This window comes from Theropithecus gelada, chromosome 3 (genome assembly GCF_003255815.1).
Source record: "Theropithecus gelada isolate Dixy chromosome 3, Tgel_1.0, whole genome shotgun sequence".
NCBI classification, from domain to species: domain Eukaryota; kingdom Metazoa; phylum Chordata; class Mammalia; order Primates; family Cercopithecidae; genus Theropithecus; species Theropithecus gelada.
The window spans coordinates 83,280,888-83,299,086 of record NC_037670.1 but is presented as its reverse complement, the minus strand read 5'-3'; the positions used below and the strand labels follow the sequence as shown (position 1 = coordinate 83,299,086).

The following is an 18,199-nucleotide window of genomic DNA, read 5'->3' as shown; positions in this document are numbered from 1 at the left end:
GATGGGGCAACCTTCCAGGAAAGGGGAGGAGGATACCAGTGGTCATGGACTCCTCAAAGCAAAGATTAGAGAGTCCTGCGGAAAGAGTAACTCTGCCTCCCACACAAGCAGCATCAAGAGCTTAAAGGAAACAGCCTGGAACAAACCCTAGGTGCCCTTTATAAGCCAGGACTGTCTGGGAATCCAAACCCAAAATCCTACTTGTGGACCCAAAGGGTTCCAGCCTGAAACAGGAAAATATATACAAAAAAACCTGATCAATTACCTAAGCTGTCTCATATGTTCTGTTCTCAAGGTCCAACGACAGAAGGCTTAATGAGAAAAATGGAATCATATACGGGTTTAGTGATTAGAGATGATACTCGTATTTATCCTGTAGACAGTATCACCTAGAAATGGGTTAGATGTTCCAGAGAAATATGTCAAACCCTTGGGTGGTGATATTTTTATTTTTGGCAACATATAATTTGGGTTGTGCTTTGACAAAAGGGCTGGGCTAAGCTAATGTGGCTTCTTTGTTTACAGACTGTGGACTGAACGTACACAAACAGTGTTCCAAGCACGTTCCCAATGACTGCCAACCTGATCTCAAGAGGATCAAGAAAGTATACTGTTGTGACCTCACAACACTTGTGAAGGCTCACAACACTCAGAGACCCATGGTGGTGGACATTTGCATTCGGGAAATTGAAGCAAGAGGTTTGGAAAATACTTCCTATTATAGTAGCATAGTGATTTTATTTTTATTGTTTGTTTTTACTATTGTCAAGGAAAGAGAATTGCTCTACTACTCTTGGGAAAATGACCTAGGCATGTGTGCGTGCACACACACTCATTCTCTCTCACAGATAGACTCAATCCAACCAGCTCTATCAATTTCCATTCTATATATAAGCCATGCATATATGCATTCAAAAAATGTTTACTGAACATTTATTACATGCTGGGCATTGAGGTAATAAAGGTCACCATTCTCACCGTCAAGAAATTCACACTTCAGCTGTGTGCAGTGGCTCACGCCTGTAATCCCAGCAGACACTGAGGCCAGACAATCACTTGAGCCCAGGAGTTCAGGACCAGCATGGGCAACATAGTGAGACCCCATCTCTACAAGTTTTTTTTTTTTTTTAAAGTAGCCAGGTGTGGTGGTACACACCTGTAGTTCCAGCTACTCGGGAGGCTGAGGCATGGAAGAAATTCATACTTTAGAGTGAGCAATCAGGGGAGCAAATAAACAAACATTGTGGATGGCTGTGTTCAAGGTACCACGGAGTCACAAAGGAAAATGTTTTAATCCTATTTAAGGACAATAGGAAAAGGTTATGGCAGAGGTGAGGCTTGAATTGGATCTTTGAAAAAAAAGGTGCTTCGGCCCGGCGCGGTGGCTCAAGCTTGTAATCCCAGCACTTTGGGAGGCCAAGACGGGCGGATCACGAGGTCAGGAGATTGAGACCATCCTGGCTAACACGGTGAAACTCCGTCTCTACTAAAAAATACAAAAAACTAGCCGGGCGTGGTGGCGGCGCCTGTAGTCCCAGCTACTCCGGAGGCTGAGGCAGGAGAATGGCGTAAACCCGGGAGGCGGAGCTTGCAGTGAGCTGAGATCCGGCCACTGCACTCCAGCCTGGGCGACAGAGCGAGACTCTGTCTCAAAAAGAAAAAAAGAAAAAGAAAAAAAAGGTGCTTCTATTAAATAAGAAATTGTTGAGCAACACATACATCTCCTACCATATAAAAATGTGCTCCTAATATTCATGGTTTATTTCAAAGAGGAGAGTTCAAAGATTTAAAAGATCTGTTCAGTGAAAAATAAGGAAGATAGAAACATTTCAAAAGAATGTTCTATTTATTTATTTATTTTTTATTATACTTTAAGTTCTAGGGTACATATGTAACAAACCTGCACGTTGTGCACAAAAAATGTTCTTTATGTTGTACATGAGTCACTTTTCCTTTATTTGTGCTTTCTTTGGCCACTGTTCAGTATCAGAATGTTCACTGATGTTGCTGGATGTAATTTGGGTGATTTGGCCATGTATAGAGCCTTTTTGTAAGGTTTAAACCACTTTTGCCATGTATCATATTCTGTTATACTTGGTATCCATTATTGTGTCCTAACTGGCTTAATATATTTTATACATATATATTCATTGGTCAAACTACCCCATTTTTTCCAAAGCACAACTAAAGAGGATGTCATAGCTTATTATTCCAACCCTTTTAGAGAGAGGAAATTATTCCCTTTTCTGTGGAGGGGGAAAACCATAGCTATCCTGTTCCTTGAGAACTTGCTAATTTAATCCCAGAGTGTAGAAATGCTTTCTATCTTTTCACCACTGTGGCTGACAGAGCTTAATGAGTGCTTTGGGATCTGGTGAACATATTAATCCAGTGGCTAAACTGGATAAGAGGAAAGGAGGGATTCCCTGCCTCTGGATGAGTGGTTGGGACAAGTGGCCCTGGGCCCTGCAGTTTGAGGTCAGATTATCAGCCTCTCCAGAGCCTGCAATCAGGGCTTTTCTAAAGAAGCTGGGGTCCTCCCATTGTGATCCTTAGCAGAGACAACTGATAATTCAGGCAACATTACTGACATGTCTAACATTTAAGAATAGGGGGCGCTGCACTAATTTTGCCTAGTACAAGAGCGAGATAGAGTAGCACAAATTAGGAATTGATGCCCAAAGAGTCACAGCACAGGGATTAGAGCCCCAGGTATTAGGGGCCTAAGCATGCAAGCAGAACCAGAGAATGGGCTGGGAGAAATTTGTGTGATACTCACATACCCAGCTGTGGAGCCACCACTGCCAACATTTTTCCCTGTCTTCCATTCGTAAAAAATTCCTTATTGTTCTCCAAATGTTCTTTTATGTTCATTTGTCCCTCCATGATGTGGTAGAGTGAAAAGATCAAGGACTTGAAGTTAAATTCTCAGCCCTGTCTCTTACTGGCTGTAGCATGACCTTGGGCAAGTTACTTACTGTATTTGCATATCTGTTTCTTCATCTATAATATGAGTGGAATCAACTGTACCTCATAAGGTGGTTGGCGAGGATGAAAGTGACTTGATACATAAATGGACCTAGTACAGCGTCCAGTCTACCAAACTCAATCTGTGTTAATTTTACGTTTTCTTGGAATGACCCACACCCATACCTCCACCTCCAAATCTGTCTAACTATATTACATAGCCTGTACATCTCAATGCTGTCACAGAGACCCTAAATAACACTGCCTTTGACAAGATAGAAATCTATTTCTCTCCCCAGTAATAGTCCAGGTACCCAGGAGCAGTCCAGGAATAGTTTGTTCCCCCATGGCAGGAACCCAGGCACTGCAGCTTGTTGCTCTGTCCTGCTTGAGTACTATCCTGCGTGCATAATCGCAGCTGGCCACCACCATCTCATCTGCATTTCACTCAACAGGAAGCAGAAAAGAGCATCCTCAGTTCCTTTAAGGCCACAGAAGCCATAAATGTCACCTCTGCTCCCACATGGGCCAGAGTTTAATGGCCACTGCAATGGATATTGTTCTAAAAATCAAAGGTGCCGTTACAACAGAAGAATGGGAGAACAAATATTGGAAGGATAGCTGGCAGCTTCTGCTACTCTGGCAAACTCTAACCATCCTTTATCATTTCCTTCAAAGATTAGCTTCTTTAAAAAGCATCTCGATGTAATACAGGGTGATGCTTTGCTCAGTGAAGCATGGGCTAAAATCAGGAAAATTACCCCCATTTAATTATACTCTAAGCCATACAACTTGGCGTATTGTTTAAAGCATAGATTTTTTTTTTTTTTAACTTTAAGTTATGGAATACATGTGCAGAATGTGCAGGTTTGTTACATAGGTATACATGTGCCATGGTGATTTGCTGCACCTATCAACCCATCATCTAAGTGTTAGGTTCTGTATGCATTAGGTATTTGTCCTAATGCTCTCCTTCCCCTTGACCCCCACCCTCCAGCAGGCCCCAGTATGTGATGTTCCCCTCCCTGTGTCCACGAGTTCTCACTGTTCAACTCCCACTTATGAGTGAGAACAAAAGCATGGGTTTTTCTATGTTCCTTGAAAACCTGGATTTCTTTGAAAGTGACTCAGTGAATCTTATAACTGAATGTTTGTTTCTCCTACCCCACCAAATTTACATGTTGAAGCCCTGATCACCAGTGTGATTGTCTTTGGAGATGGAGGTCTCCAAAGAAGTAATTAAGGCTAAATGAGGTCCTAAGGGAGGGACCCTCAACAGTATGACTAATGTCCTTATGAGAAGACACCAAAGAGCAAACTCTCTCTCTCACTCTCCATGCACATATACCAAGGAAAGGACGTGTGAGAGAAGGTGGCCATCTATGAGCCAGAAAGAGAGCCTCACCAAAGGCCAGAACTTTGATTCATCCATCAACAGGCAGGGTTCAATGTTCACTGCTAGGGGCTCCCATAATCCACTGGGTCTGTGCCTCTGTGGCAGTGCATGTTCCAACTGGAATGAGATGTGCTCATATGCACCAACATCTTAGAACAGGATGACCCACAAGTTTCGTCTTGTGTGACAACTACAGTTGATCAGTAGTGGTCACCTGAGCAATTGGAACTGAGATGAATTCTGAGGCTAAATAGGGCTCAGTGGGAAAAAAGGCTGAGATCAACTAAGAGCATCTGTCATGGTCACAGGAGGGATGAGGGGAAGTATTCGTGATTTACGCCATGTATTTGTTGTCTCTGATGCATACCTAATGAAGACCCTTATATACGGCAGATAATACATACTCCATAAATGTTTTCCAAATGAAAAAACAAGAGCATATGTGAGTTATCAAGGGTTTGGCAGAATATATGGCAGCAGCAGCAGAAGCTATTTGTTTGCTTATTTTTACGGTAGCTATAGTTTTGATAGCAGCTAGTTTGTGCCATACAAAGTCTGAAATCCGGTCCTTTATCCCTGCTCATACTTTTGGGAACTGACTTGTTTTTAGGACATATCTTAACAAATCAATAAGCTCCAGGAACAGAAACCAAGTCTTTTTTTTCTTAACCTAAATTTGCAGTGATCCAATTTCCAGAAGCAATAACTAAAACTTTATTTTCCTGCATCTGTTTGTATAATCAGTTGTCTAAAAGTATAACAAGTAATCATTTTTAATTAAACAGTTAACATAGTCTTATTTACAAGTAAACATGAAAGGCTGTAATAGTCTAATTTTTTCCAATAAAATCAGAGCAATACATATTAGATATGCACATACATACACATGTGTATCTAGTACAGTGCTGCATACAATACAGCACATGGATTAAGATGATGCTAGGTACCCCACTTACCCTGCTGTGATTATTACACATTTTATGCCTGTATCAAGATACCTCATATACCCCATAAATACATACACCTACTATGTACCCACAGAAATTAATAAAAGAAAGATGATGCTAGGAAGAAAGGTTGCTTCCTACAATGATGAAATTCGTGTCCAGCAAGCTCATGAACAAAGGAAAGGAAGTAAGGGAACGGTCCATGAGAATCTTAAATATCAGTTCTCTTTGCAAAGCGGAGAAGGATGAAGACTGGATTTACACTGAGATCTCCACTGCTACATGGGCAAATGAGAACAGACTTGCCTGGAAATTGAGACAGACAAGTCCAAGTTCTGATGCAACTGTGTGTGATAAATAAGATCGCTGTCTATGTTTGCTCATTTCCTGATAGCATGTAGTGTAGATGTGAAATTAGAGTCTTTTTTTTTCAGATGTTTCAAGAAGCTAAAGTTAGTCTCTCTCTCTCTCTCTCTCAGGATTAAAATCGGAAGGCCTTTACAGAGTCTCTGGGTTCACTGAACACATTGAAGATGTCAAAATGGCATTTGACAGAGGTAAGCTTGTGCTTTCTTGAATGCCATCTGACATCCTAACACCCTTCTCGTTTGGAACTAGATTTTAATCATAGTAGAAATGGGGTTTCAGAACTACTAAGAGTTGTTCTTCAAGAAACGGAGGAATAATGGCTTACAAATCTCATGTTTCTGCCTCACTGGGCAAAGTGTTTCCTTCACAGCCATTGACAAGTGATCACTGTCAACGGGCAGACAATCCATATGGCATCTGCATCCCCTGTCTCAGGATCCCATTCTTCTCCTTCTCTCAAAGCTCCAAAGAAGGGATCATAAGGATGGGAGGGCACCCCCAGCACTAATGTAGGGGAAGGCAGTGGACGTGTAGGAGGGAACTGCTTTTGTTCTTTATAACTGTGGTGTATATTCTCTAGAACATACTATCTCTTAAGTCAGATATCATGGCCATCCTGGGGATCCTGTTAAAAATACGGGTCACTGGGACCCAACTTGAAGACTCATTCAGAAAGCTGGATAAGCCCAAGAATCTGTATTTCTAATAAGCAATCCAAGTAATTCTGGCACAGCCAGTGAAGACATGGAACCCCTACTGGATAGAGCCTACTGGATAGAGCCTCTACTTTGTAGTGTGGTATATGAAATCAGTGAGGTTGCCCTCCCTCTCTCTTTAGACTTCTCTCCAGTTCCTCCTCCCTACTCTACTGTACACTCCAGCAATCCTGAAATACACCCTATTTGCTGCCATGAAGAAGTGCCTCGGCTCACATTGTCCTGTCTATCTGAAATGTATTCACCTCTCTGCCTAGCAAACACCTATAATCAGGGGTCAGCTCAAGCCTTTCCTCCTTGAGGAAGCCTCACTGACTGCCCCAAGCTAACCTCAGAGCTCAACTTCCTTTTCCCACACCCCACCCCCCACATTCCCCACACTTCTTCAGCATAGCAATCTTCCCATTTCCTTGTCATTGTTGAGTTGCATGTCTGACTGTCAATCTAACTAGAACTGTTGGTTGGCAGAGAGTATCTCTTTTCTTTGGTTCATCAGGGCTTAATGGTGCTTGGCACATGACAGCTTCTCAATAACTTTGCTAAATATGTAAATAATGAAATAAACATGGCATATCTTCTATGCTTTTACTGTTTTCTATACATCGGCAGCTTTTTTTTTTATCTTCAGAACCAAACTTGCTGAGGCATTTATTCTTTTAATTCTTTATGTAAAAGATATTAAGAATTCCTATATGATTAAAACATTTTTATCCAAAAAATGTCATAGGCTATGACAAATTGGACTGGTATTTCCTAATGGTGAAACTAAAAGTCAAAAAATGTCTTGAGAATTATTGTTAGAAATGGTAAGAAATATAGGCCGGGCACGGTGGCGGATACCTAGAATCCCAGCACTTTGGGAGGTGGAAACAGAGCAGGTCAGAACTTCTGTGCTGATCCTTTGTACTGCCTACAAAGAAATAATTCTGGACCAACAATAAATACCAGATACATTAGTATAATATATTTAAAGTGCTGAAGTGAAATAACTGTCAAAATAGGCCGGGCACAGTGGCTCACACCTGTAATCCCAGCACTTTGAGAGGCCGAGATGGGTGGATCACTTGAGGTAGGAGTTCGAGACCAGCCTGGCCAACATAGCGAAACTCCCCCCTCTACTAAAAATACAAAAATTAGCCAGGCGTGGTGGCACGTGCCTGTAATCCCAGCTACTCAGGAGGCTGAGGCACGAGAATTGCTTGAACCCAGGAGGCGGAGGTTGCAGTGAACCAAGATTGCGCCACTGCACTCCAGCCTGGGCTACAGAGTGAGACTCTGTCTCACAAAAAAAAAAAAAAAAAAAAAAAAAAAAAAAAAAAAAAAAAAAAAAGATAAGAAATATAACATCACATATCCATGAGAAAAGGGTAAAGTTTCCCAGATTAAATTCCTAGGGGATCAGGGAGGAAGGATCAAGTTAAAAAAACAAATAAACAAACCCCTTCAGTGAACCTGAAAGAAACAATAAGAACTGAAACTATTCAACAATCATTTTGTGAATGTGACTTCCAAATCCAAGTCTAAAAAACACTGGTGGAAATGTATTAGAGCTTCTTGATGTTCTCTTGTTTCAGATTAGATTGTCATTTTATTATGAACCTTTGTGTCTATAATACAAATTATTGTGCTAAATTTCTATTTAGCAAATTACCAGGGGTGGGGACCCAAAGCACTGTTTGAAGTTTGTTTTATCACCTGTTTGCCTGCACAAACCCTCAGAGCCTACCTCCCTCTCACCAAACACCCTTCTGTTGCCTCCTACACTTCAGTGTTACTAGAACCCAAAAGAGTTAGCTGAGACTTGTCAGGGAGGATTCACCATTGGATTTTTTTTTTTCTTTCTGTACATGCCTTGGCGAAATAAGGTCCTAATTAGGACTTGGATCACTGATTGTTTTTCAGATGGTGAAAAGGCCGATATATCTGCCAATGTCTATCCAGACATAAACATCATCACTGGAGCCCTTAAACTGTATTTCAGAGACTTACCCATCCCTGTCATCACATATGATACCTACTCCAAATTTATAGATGCAGCAAGTAAGTACTTCAAATTAACTTTTTATTTTTAAGAAATTTTTAAGTACAATGCTTTTGACCTTCAGAAAATTAAAACTCAGAACTGTTTAAATTATTGCATTTGTACCTGTCTTGTCAAGTGAGGGCACAACGGTAAATAGATGACCAGGCATAGTTCAACAGCTGACTTGAACGAGTTCTGAGAACTCTGTGGACTGACGTATGTGTCAAGCAGTTCTGTCCGCATCATTCCTTGTATGCTGGGAACCAACACAGTCAGGCCTATTCCGTGTTGAAAACATGAATATTTCTGTCGCAGAAAAAAAAAAAAAATCTTCAGTGAGGACTGACTAGATCATGGGGATCCAATCTTTTGTCTTCCCTGGGCCACATTGGAAGAAGAATAATTGTCTTGGGCCACACATAAAATATACTAACATTAATGATAGCTTTAATGATAATTTTAAATAATTTTTAAATAAATTATTTTAAAATCTTATAATGTTTTAAGGTTTACAAATTTGTGCTGGGCCATATTCAAAGCTGTCCTGGGCATGTGCGGCCCACAGGCTGCGGGCTGGACAAGCTTGGTCTAGATTAACTACTTTTATCTGTTAGGCAGAATTTCATTCCTAATCAGTTAAAGTCACAACCAAGTTTTGTCTATTGATGCTGTTCAAAATGAACAGAAGGCCACAGTATACTGTGTCAAGCAGTATACTAGAACATCTCACCAGTGCCTTCTAGTTTAATTCCCTCATTTACCCCATGTGGCAAATCTTATAATCCCATTTTACAGAGAAGAAAAGCAAGGCTTGGAGAGCTGAACTCATGCTTCCAGGAATGGGACATCAGGATTTGCCTTCCATCAGCCCAGGGTTGCTCATTCAGTGTTTGGCACTTGGGCCCACTGCTGTAGGAGAGAAAAGAGAGTGAAAAGGGGGCAGGTCTGGAGGAAGGGACTACACTTTGCCCAGGAAGAGGCAAAAGTGACCAAAGGGAGCTTCAGATGCTGAGACACGTGACACAGAAGTCAAGCTCACTTTGAGGAAGTTTTTACTTATTGTTGTTGTTTTTATTTAAAAAAAAAAAAAAAACCTTTAAAGGTTGAAAAGTTTAGGTATGCTGTTAAATATAGTAATGAGATGCCTGATGGGGAGACACAAAGGCAGGCTGGGATCAGTGTGAGATGCACTTTTCAGATGAGCTGAGGCCCTGACCCCGGTAAGACTATTCCCTCCTTCCGGGGCCCTAGTGGTCCTGGCAAAGAAGGTTCTAGCATCCTCTACTCCAGGAGAAATAGCAGGAGGGTTTTCTTTGAGTAGCTGCCAGTACCTATCAGAGACCCAAAAGCCAGAAGCATGTACTCTTCCTCCCATTGTTAATGTGTCCAGTCTCCACTTCCTAACCTGGGCTGTGCACCGGGGTTAAGCATGCCAACACTATAGTGAGAAGTGCCATGAGTGCAGGCTGAGTTGGGTGGCTCATTGCCAATGTCCTTGCCTTGTAAAATGTATTAGGTTGTAGAAGTCTGCCAGAGAAAGACTCATTAGACAACTTCAAGGGAATAGTACTGTATATGGTGCAGTTTAAATTAAAACTTGTGGGAGTGATATTTCTAGCAAATCTACTGTTCAGAAGAAAGCAAAGCACAGTCTGCACATATGCTCCGTGACTGTATGCATTCTGCTGGCTTACGGATTCATGGAGGGCAAGGACAATGTCCAGCCTCTGGCCACCCAGAGGACATTCAATAAGCATGTGGTGCTCAGCCTCAAACTCTTTCCTGAATGACACAGGACACCAACAAATTGATTAAGTGAAACAGTGCTTGGATTGCATCAATTTAATAGAATCGTTCCCCCATTTCTGGCTAAAACAAAAACTTCTTGTTACTTCTCTAAAAACTTGAATGCCACCCTCTGAACTAATACCCATCATGCATAAACTTCACAGAAATCTCCAATGCAGATGAGAGGCTGGAAGCCGTCCATGAAGTGCTGATGCTGCTGCCTCCTGCCCACTATGAAACCCTCCGGTACCTAATGATCCACCTCAAAAAGTAAGCTTATGCCTCATGCACAAAGCCTGCTCTGCCCCTAGAGCAATTAATGCATAAGGAAAAGTGGACGGCATTCCTCCCCAGCCCCCTGAGGGGACCGAGCCTCCAGCCCCAGCCATAACTGCTGGAGCTTCACTGTGCCAGGAGCCACGCCAGGCACTTTCAGTGTATCATGCCTATGAAAGGGGCACCATTGCGGTGGCTCACGCCTGTAATCCCAGCACTTTGGGAGGCCGAGGCGGGCAGATCACGAGGTCAGGAGATCAAGACCATCCTGGCTAACACGGTGAAACCCCGTCTCTACTAAAAATACAAAAACTTAGCCGGGCAAGGTGGCAGGCACCTGTAGTCCCAGCTACCCAGGAGGCTGAGGCAGGAGAATGGCGTGAACCCGGGAGGCAGAGCTGGCAGTGAGCCGAGATCATGCCACTGCACTCCAGCCTGGGTGACAGAGCGAGACTCCATCTCAAAAAAAAAAAAAGTTGGGGGGGGCACCATTAGGGGCCTCGTGTCACTCGTGAGATTGCTGACACTTGGGGAGGTTACATAGCTGATTTGAAGAGGTGAAGCCAGGATCCCAGGCAGACTGATGTACAGCCTTTACCTACTCTGCCGCTGTGTCTGCATCTTCATCTGACACAAGCCCTGTACTCTGTGTCCTGTTCGTCCCCCTGTTGCTTGCCCCTTTCCAGGCTCCTGAGCCTGCCTGCCTCCTGGGAGAGCACATTTCCAGCCTGATCTCTTATTTTTCTGGATGTGTGAGTTCTATATCATTAAGTAACAAAATTCTCCCAAAACTTAGTGGCTTAAAACAGTAAACATTTATTATCTCATAGTTTCCAAGGGTCAGGAATCCAGGTGTGAATCAGCTGGCTGCCTCCAGTTCAAGGTCTGTAATGAGGCTGCAGTCTTATCTGAAGGCTTTGATGCACCTGCAATCCCAGCTACTTGGGAGGCTGAGACAGGAGAATTGCTTGAACCCAGGAGACAAAGGCTACAGTGAGCAAAGATTGCACCACTGCACTCCATCCTGGGCAACAGAATGAGACTCTGTCTCAAGAAAAAAAAAAATTCACTCCTGAAGGCTTGATGGTGGTAGCATCCATCTCCAAGCCCCCTCACATGGTTGTTGGCAGGATTCAGTTCCTTAAAGGCTGTTGGACTGAAGGCTTCACTCCCTCACCAACTGTTTGCTGGAGTCAACCCTCAGTTCCTTGCCATGTGCATTTCTCCATAGGCAGTTTAAATTAAAACTTGTGGGAGTGATATTTCTAGCAAATCTACTAGAAGCCAACTGGCTTCTCTCAGAACAAGAAAGCAAGAACACCCAATATGAAAGACAGTCTTTTTGTAACCTAATCTCAGAATTGACATCCTATTGCTTTTGCCATGTTTTATCTGTTAGAAGCAAATCAAGTCCAGCCCATACTTTAGGGGAAGGGATGCAGGGTGTAAATTACAGGAGGCATATCACTGAGGTCCATCTCAGAGAGTACCTGCGGCACACAGAACTATCTGTGTGAGTGTGTGGGAGACAGAGATGGAGACATCTGGATGTTTATGGGACACTAGAACCTCTGGTGACACTACTCTCCCTAAACCTTGTCTCTCTCTCTCTCACTGCACATGTGTAATGAGGTTGATGAATTGGTGTTATAACATTGGAAGGATCAGGGCACATCTGTGTTCCTCTGTGTTTTTGAAAGACATTTGGCAGCAGCCCATTCTTTGACAAAATGAACCAAAAATTGTCTACATTGACCAGTTCACAGATCTACTTAGTAAGTGAAAAGAGGCAAACTGAGGACTGTATAAACAGTAGGTATTGAGGTTTTATTTTTCTACCTTTTAAGACATACAATATTGTTGCTCAGATTCAGGGTGACAGGTGATGGTAACATTTAGCTCAGAATATTCCCATTTTGATTAATTTGTTGAATTAGGAGTACAAGTAATTTTTAGATAATTATGGGTGTCACATCTGGCTTTCAGTCAGCTGTAAAATATTTATTGTGATCAATATCCAGTTACAATTTGGAAGGCAAAGTACCACTACCAGAAAAAATGCTGACACCTTTCAGCTGAACCTTAAATGCCAATAATACTGTATCTTTTTCATAGTGGGTTTGCTAGCCATCTTGTTTGGTCAGGCATAGTGCCTGACTTAAGAGGAAGCTGTGAGCACTTTGATGGTGAGAAATGTCCTCTTTCCAACCTTGCTCTTAGCTTTGTGGCATGGACATGACACAAACTGGGTTGACCTTAAAATACTACTCAATGGCTAATCCTAATGAGTTATAAGGAAATAGAAAGGGATGGCTTTCTATGCACAACCTAAACACATTTTAATTATATTTTGCTCTTTTTTGGAGAACCCACTCCCTTTTACATCTATTAGGAACATTCTGAAACTTAAATTTGTGAAAACATAACTCTGGGAGATTGTAATTTTATTCCATGAGGAAGATATTAAACCAACTTTGCAGTTTGAATTTTATTCTTAAAGGCTCTGCAGTTCTTATCTGGATGTCAAAATGATGATTCTTAATTTCAACTGCTGTTCAACTGCTGTAGACCTCATCCTGTGGGAACTACAAATAATGTCCAACTGCCTTCCAGTTTGGCCACATTCCAGCCATTCCCCCACCCCATGATAACGGCCTGGTTCTTCCTAAATTCATGACAGCCCATTCTACACATAACCTTTCTCCTCTGGCACCAGTCCTCCCAGCAGACAGGGATCCTGCCCTTCCCACTCTCCAGCATACAGACCAGCAGGAAGCCACAAGAGGAAAAAAAGCCTTCCGTATGAGGCCTGTGAAAGGACCATGGGCCAGCCTCAGAATCCGTTGCCCCTACAAACCAGTATTCCTTAAATGATAGTTCCATATTGACTTAATAAGGAGGACTAATTTTCTAATTTAAAAAATTGTGTTCCTGCCAGATTCACATATGTAATTCATTTCCACTGGCAAAGGCAATGTCAACAATATAAAACAAAAAATCGGTCAATTACCCTTCAAAAATACCTTTCTGCCATTCTGATTCCCAATTTTTTCTTGCAATTTCCTGAACCAGAGATGTTCTTGGGACTTACATACATAATCAATACAGAAAATCAATCCTCAAGTCTCCATAACATCTCTGTTCTGTATGTTTGTTTTGCAGGGTTACTATGAATGAAAAAGACAATTTCATGAATGCAGAAAATCTGGGGATCGTGTTTGGGCCCACTCTGATGAGGCCCCCTGAGGACAGCACCCTTACCACCCTGCATGATATGCGGTACCAAAAGCTGATTGTGCAGATTTTAATAGAAAACGAAGACGTTTTATTCTAATCCATCAGGGAAATGAGTTGAATGGCCTCAGCCCCATCCAAGTTGACAAAGCTAAAGGAATAAAAACTTTTCTTACCACTTGATTTGTTTTCCAAACAAGTGCTAGAATTTGCTGGACTGCAGAGGATCGCTGAGTGGGGTACTGTGTCTCATAGACATGCGCCACCTCCACATGAGAACAAGGGTGAAGGTGAGGGAAGCCCCCTCACCTTGGGTCTTTTGCTGTGCCTCCTATGTATGTCTGGTTTGCTGGAAGAGTGATTAATACATCTTTAATTTATTAAAAACAATGTAGACCTTTAAATTTCAGTCTTATTGGTAATAAAAGGGAACTTAATTCATAAAGGTACTTGATACAGTTATACATTTTCCACTTACAAAAAGAAGACAATTCTGTTCAATGTTAAATGAAACCTATATCATAAAACGTATTTTTATTTTAGCCACAAGAATGTTATTTTTAGCAAATAGAACTCAATGCAGTGCATTGGTTATTACCCTGTGTACCTTGTCCCTCATTTTGCTGTGACACCCTGAAAAAGCTGACCACGAATGCAGTATTATCTCGACATACCTCTGTCCTCCTCAGTGCTTTTCAATGAAATTTCACCTGCCCCTTGTGTTCCTGCTTTTGACAGTTTTTGCTCTTAAGCACTGGCATTCTTCTATTATATGGTATATATTTATAGCAATTGTAGGATGGTCTGAAATGTCCACCAATTTTCTTTTCATACAAATTTTGTGAATTCTCAAAGTATGCTTTGGAATTGGTCATAGTCTTTTCGTATCATGAGCGTGTATCCCAGAAGATACAGAATGCGGTCATTTTACCTGAAATTATTTGAGAACACTGGATGTATCTGGTCTGTGTAAAAAGTTAGCACTTTCCCTCTTTTCTTCCCAGCCAAGCCCTCTGAATTCATCTGTTAATATCAAATTGTATTTTTGCCACATTTCTGTATTGGTGAAAAGCGAATCTGCAGAATTGTCAATGTTTTTCATTTTTGTTCTAGAAACCTATTTTTTAAAGTGAGAATAAGGTTGGTTTTTACCAAATATTTGTTCCTCCTTGACAAAAGTAGCTCTGTGTGGATAATTCAATATGATTTTATTACTATAGTTCCATTCTCTTGGTTATATTTATCTTAGCATGAGCCTTTCACACCAAGATTTCTATATTTTGTAACATAGGTGAAATATTTAAAACATCAAAAACTGTAAATCTAGATTTTTAAAAAATCCAACCACAATGTCTTTTCCTTTGATTGAGATGATTTGTGTAAACTCACCAATCTTGCTTTGGAGTGAGCAGAAGAGAATGACTGTGTTACGTGGAGCATCACCATGTGACTGTTGACCTGAACAGTCCCAAGGGCTATGCAGATGGACTCCATTGGCACACGGAGGTCAGAATGGTTTGACCTCTTCCCTGCTATTATCCCTCCTCCCAACTGTACAGCTTTGTTGTAGTTTATGTACTTCTTGATACTGTCAAAAAATTATCTGGAAATGGTTTTATTTTGTGAAGTGAACAATACTTTGTAATTTATGATAGTGTAAATGGAAGGCAAAGCATCACATGTATTAAATTCTTCTGTCTATTATTCTGGAGTATGTGCAAGAAAGTGGTTTGGAGGGGTGGGGTGGTGGATCATCAAAACATTGTTTCCAGATAGTTGTTGGCAACAGATTTTCAGTCATCACTGAAACACAATGAGAAAACAGCATCCCATTGAGTCCCCACTCCTTCTGCAAGCTTCCTTCTAGAGAGCCTGCTTCAAGATTAAGGCTCTGAAGCTCCACATTCACTTTCTATAAGCCCCACTGCGTGGATGCATCGTCAGACAGAGGTGAACCGTTTAGGGCAAATCACCCTAGGCCACTTGGAGGGTAGCAGAACAAGAATTTTAAAGTCACAAAGCCCTGAGCTTGATCCCAGATCTGTCCATTTAGTACTACCTGCATATAACCGTGGGTAATTTGCGGCTCTGAAAAACTGAGGATGATATTCTGATTGTGACATCTTAAATGAAATTTATGTTCTAGGGTAATTAGTAATAGTTATTTCTCATTATTACCATTTTAGAAGGGGAAAGGATATAATATGGAAGCAGGGATGGAAGAAGCATAAGCAAAGGATTTGTCACAGGTTCAGTCCAAGTCCAAATAGCACTAAAGGATATAACAGGGCTCCATAATGGGTAATGAGGTTTGCTTGACTCCTTTTCTCAAATGTGATTTCAACACTTGATCCCCTCTTCCTTTAGTCTGAAGCCAGCTCACCCACACCTGTCTTCCCCACCATCTGGCAGCCTGACATGGCTCCCCTTACCTGGCTTGAAATTCCTGCTATTGGAATAACTCTGGTAGTTAGACCATCACGAAGGCAGCACTGTTTCCAGAAACCCACTGTTAAATTGTCAACAATTAAGTTGTGGGAAGTGGAACAGGAGCAGTGTTGGTGGGAGAATGCAGTGGTAAGGATGGGAGGAGACCCCTTTTTCTTTCTTCCATTGCCATAAATGGGCATTCCCGATGACCTGATCTCCACAGCTTGGAGGGGCTGCTGCAGATGTCAAGGATAACAGCCTAGAAGGGAAGAGAGAGGAAGCGAGAAGGTTAAGGGAAGGACAGTGAAGAAAGCATCAGAAAGAAACATACCATATAGATGAAGGATTGCCTGGGCTGTCCTGGCTCCTATGAAAACCCAACTCAGCTTATACATTCCCAAGTTTATCAATCTCGTGTATAATCAGTCTTTCATTTTAAAAATGTAACATTAACTTTTAACCAGTATTTATCAAACATTTATTAATGAGCCAGACACTGAATATTTGGAGGCGAGGAAAAGGCTTATCGCACTGGAAGAATTAAACAATAAAGTTAGTCTGGCTAGAGAGAGAAAACTGATCATGTTAAAGGTTTTGGACTCCAAGGGGAATGGGTACTACATATTTGTCTCCAGGCAGAGAATGTAGGAGGTGCTAGCCATAAGGGCCATTTCCAAGGTCGGTGCTGTCTTTCTCTCTACTCCACCATCTTAAGCTTATTGTTATTTCCCCTTGGGTTTTGGCTCACATAGTTATAAGGAGGCTACAAAGACCACCAAGTCAATGCCTTTCTCTTCTTGTGTGTCCCATTAACAGTGAGGAAAACTTTCCTAGGAGTCCTGTGTATGGTAGACAGCGACACCTGACAGCAATTACTTAAGCATACCCTGAGAATGATGCTGTGTGGCAGACGCACCTGAATGTGTATTTGGACTTCCAAGGAACTGGGAGTGGCAAACCTGGAGATTACTTTCTCATCTATGAGGAACATCTGAGCCCCCGCCTGGTCCTATGGATCAAGACCCTTTGAGTTCAACGAAGGTTGCCAACTGGAGGTTGTTAGGGGAAGGGTGCTAAGTGAAAATGCTCTATAAACTGCATGCTTTTTACAAGCGGCAGTGGTTCTCCAGCCCAGCCTACCACCGCTAGAACATGTGGTCCTCCTGTCCAGCCTGCTGCCACTGGACCGCTCTGTATATAAGTTTCCTACTAAAAACACTCTGTCTTGTTTACTGGCTCTGGGTCTTTGCTTTGGCCTCTTGAACCTGGTGCCATCCCTACTGAAGTTAATAGGGGTCCTGAATGACACTCCCCAACATACAATCCCTTATATTGGCCAGAATTGCATTGCATGCATGTGACTAAACCAGTCACTAGCAAGGGGAATGAGATCACCAGGATTAGTTTAGAACAGTGGTTCACAACGTGAGATCCCTTGATCAGCAACAGCATGAACTGGGACTTGTTAAAAAGGCAAATTCTCTTGCCTGACTCACTGAATCCAGGGGAAGGATTCTGCGATCTTTTTCTTTTTTCTTTCTTTCTTTTTTTTTTTTTAACAAGTCCTTCAGGTAATTCTATTGATTGAGCAATCAGGACTTACACCTGACCTGGGGTTGGATCCAACTTACTCAAGATGTTTGGATACCTGAAACGAACCAGGATTCATTAGCAAAGAAAGGGGCTTTGCAGCACTGTGAAGGTTGTTCAAATTCTCAGAAGTGGTAGAGAACTTTCCCCACCCATACACTCCTCCCTTCATAACCAAGATCTCCGTGGGTCCCACCCCTATAACCATATTATCAACTCCATCTCTAATGTAACACTGTCTAAACTATAAGCTTCATGAGGACTGGAATCCCATCTGCTTTGCTCACCATCCTATCCAACCCTTACCCAGCACTGTGCTAGCACACAGTAGCCAACCCCAAACTTTTATAAATTAATGGCTTGTTCCTTCTACAAATACTGCACTCAAATGTCCCATTTTTGTGTGGTAGTGGAGGGGAATAATTCGAGAAGCAGATTCTGAAAATGCACACTAACTCTTGTC

At 41.9% G+C, this 18,199-nt stretch overlaps 1 protein-coding gene across 10 annotated transcripts in view; it reads left to right on the top strand.

The window, feature by feature from the left end:
* The window catches only part of CHN2 (chimerin 2), a 313,814-nt gene extending 298,387 nt beyond the window's left edge, over nt 1-15,427 (top strand). For 5 of the 10 annotated variants that reach the window (XM_025378590.1, XM_025378588.1, XM_025378587.1 and 2 more), the window contains 5 exons: nt 526-699; nt 5,790-5,867; nt 8,298-8,435; nt 10,371-10,476; nt 13,645-15,427. In XM_025378590.1, the coding sequence (XP_025234375.1) occupies nt 526-699; nt 5,790-5,867; nt 8,298-8,435; nt 10,371-10,476; nt 13,645-13,816 (668 nt within the window). In that variant the 3' untranslated portion in view covers nt 13,817-15,427. The remainder of the gene's footprint in view (nt 1-525; nt 700-5,789; nt 5,868-8,297; nt 8,436-10,370; nt 10,477-13,644) is intronic. The other 5 variants (XM_025378591.1, XM_025378595.1, XM_025378593.1 and 2 more) reach the window with 5 other exon arrangements.
* Nucleotides 15,428-18,199: the final 2,772 nt, after the last annotated feature.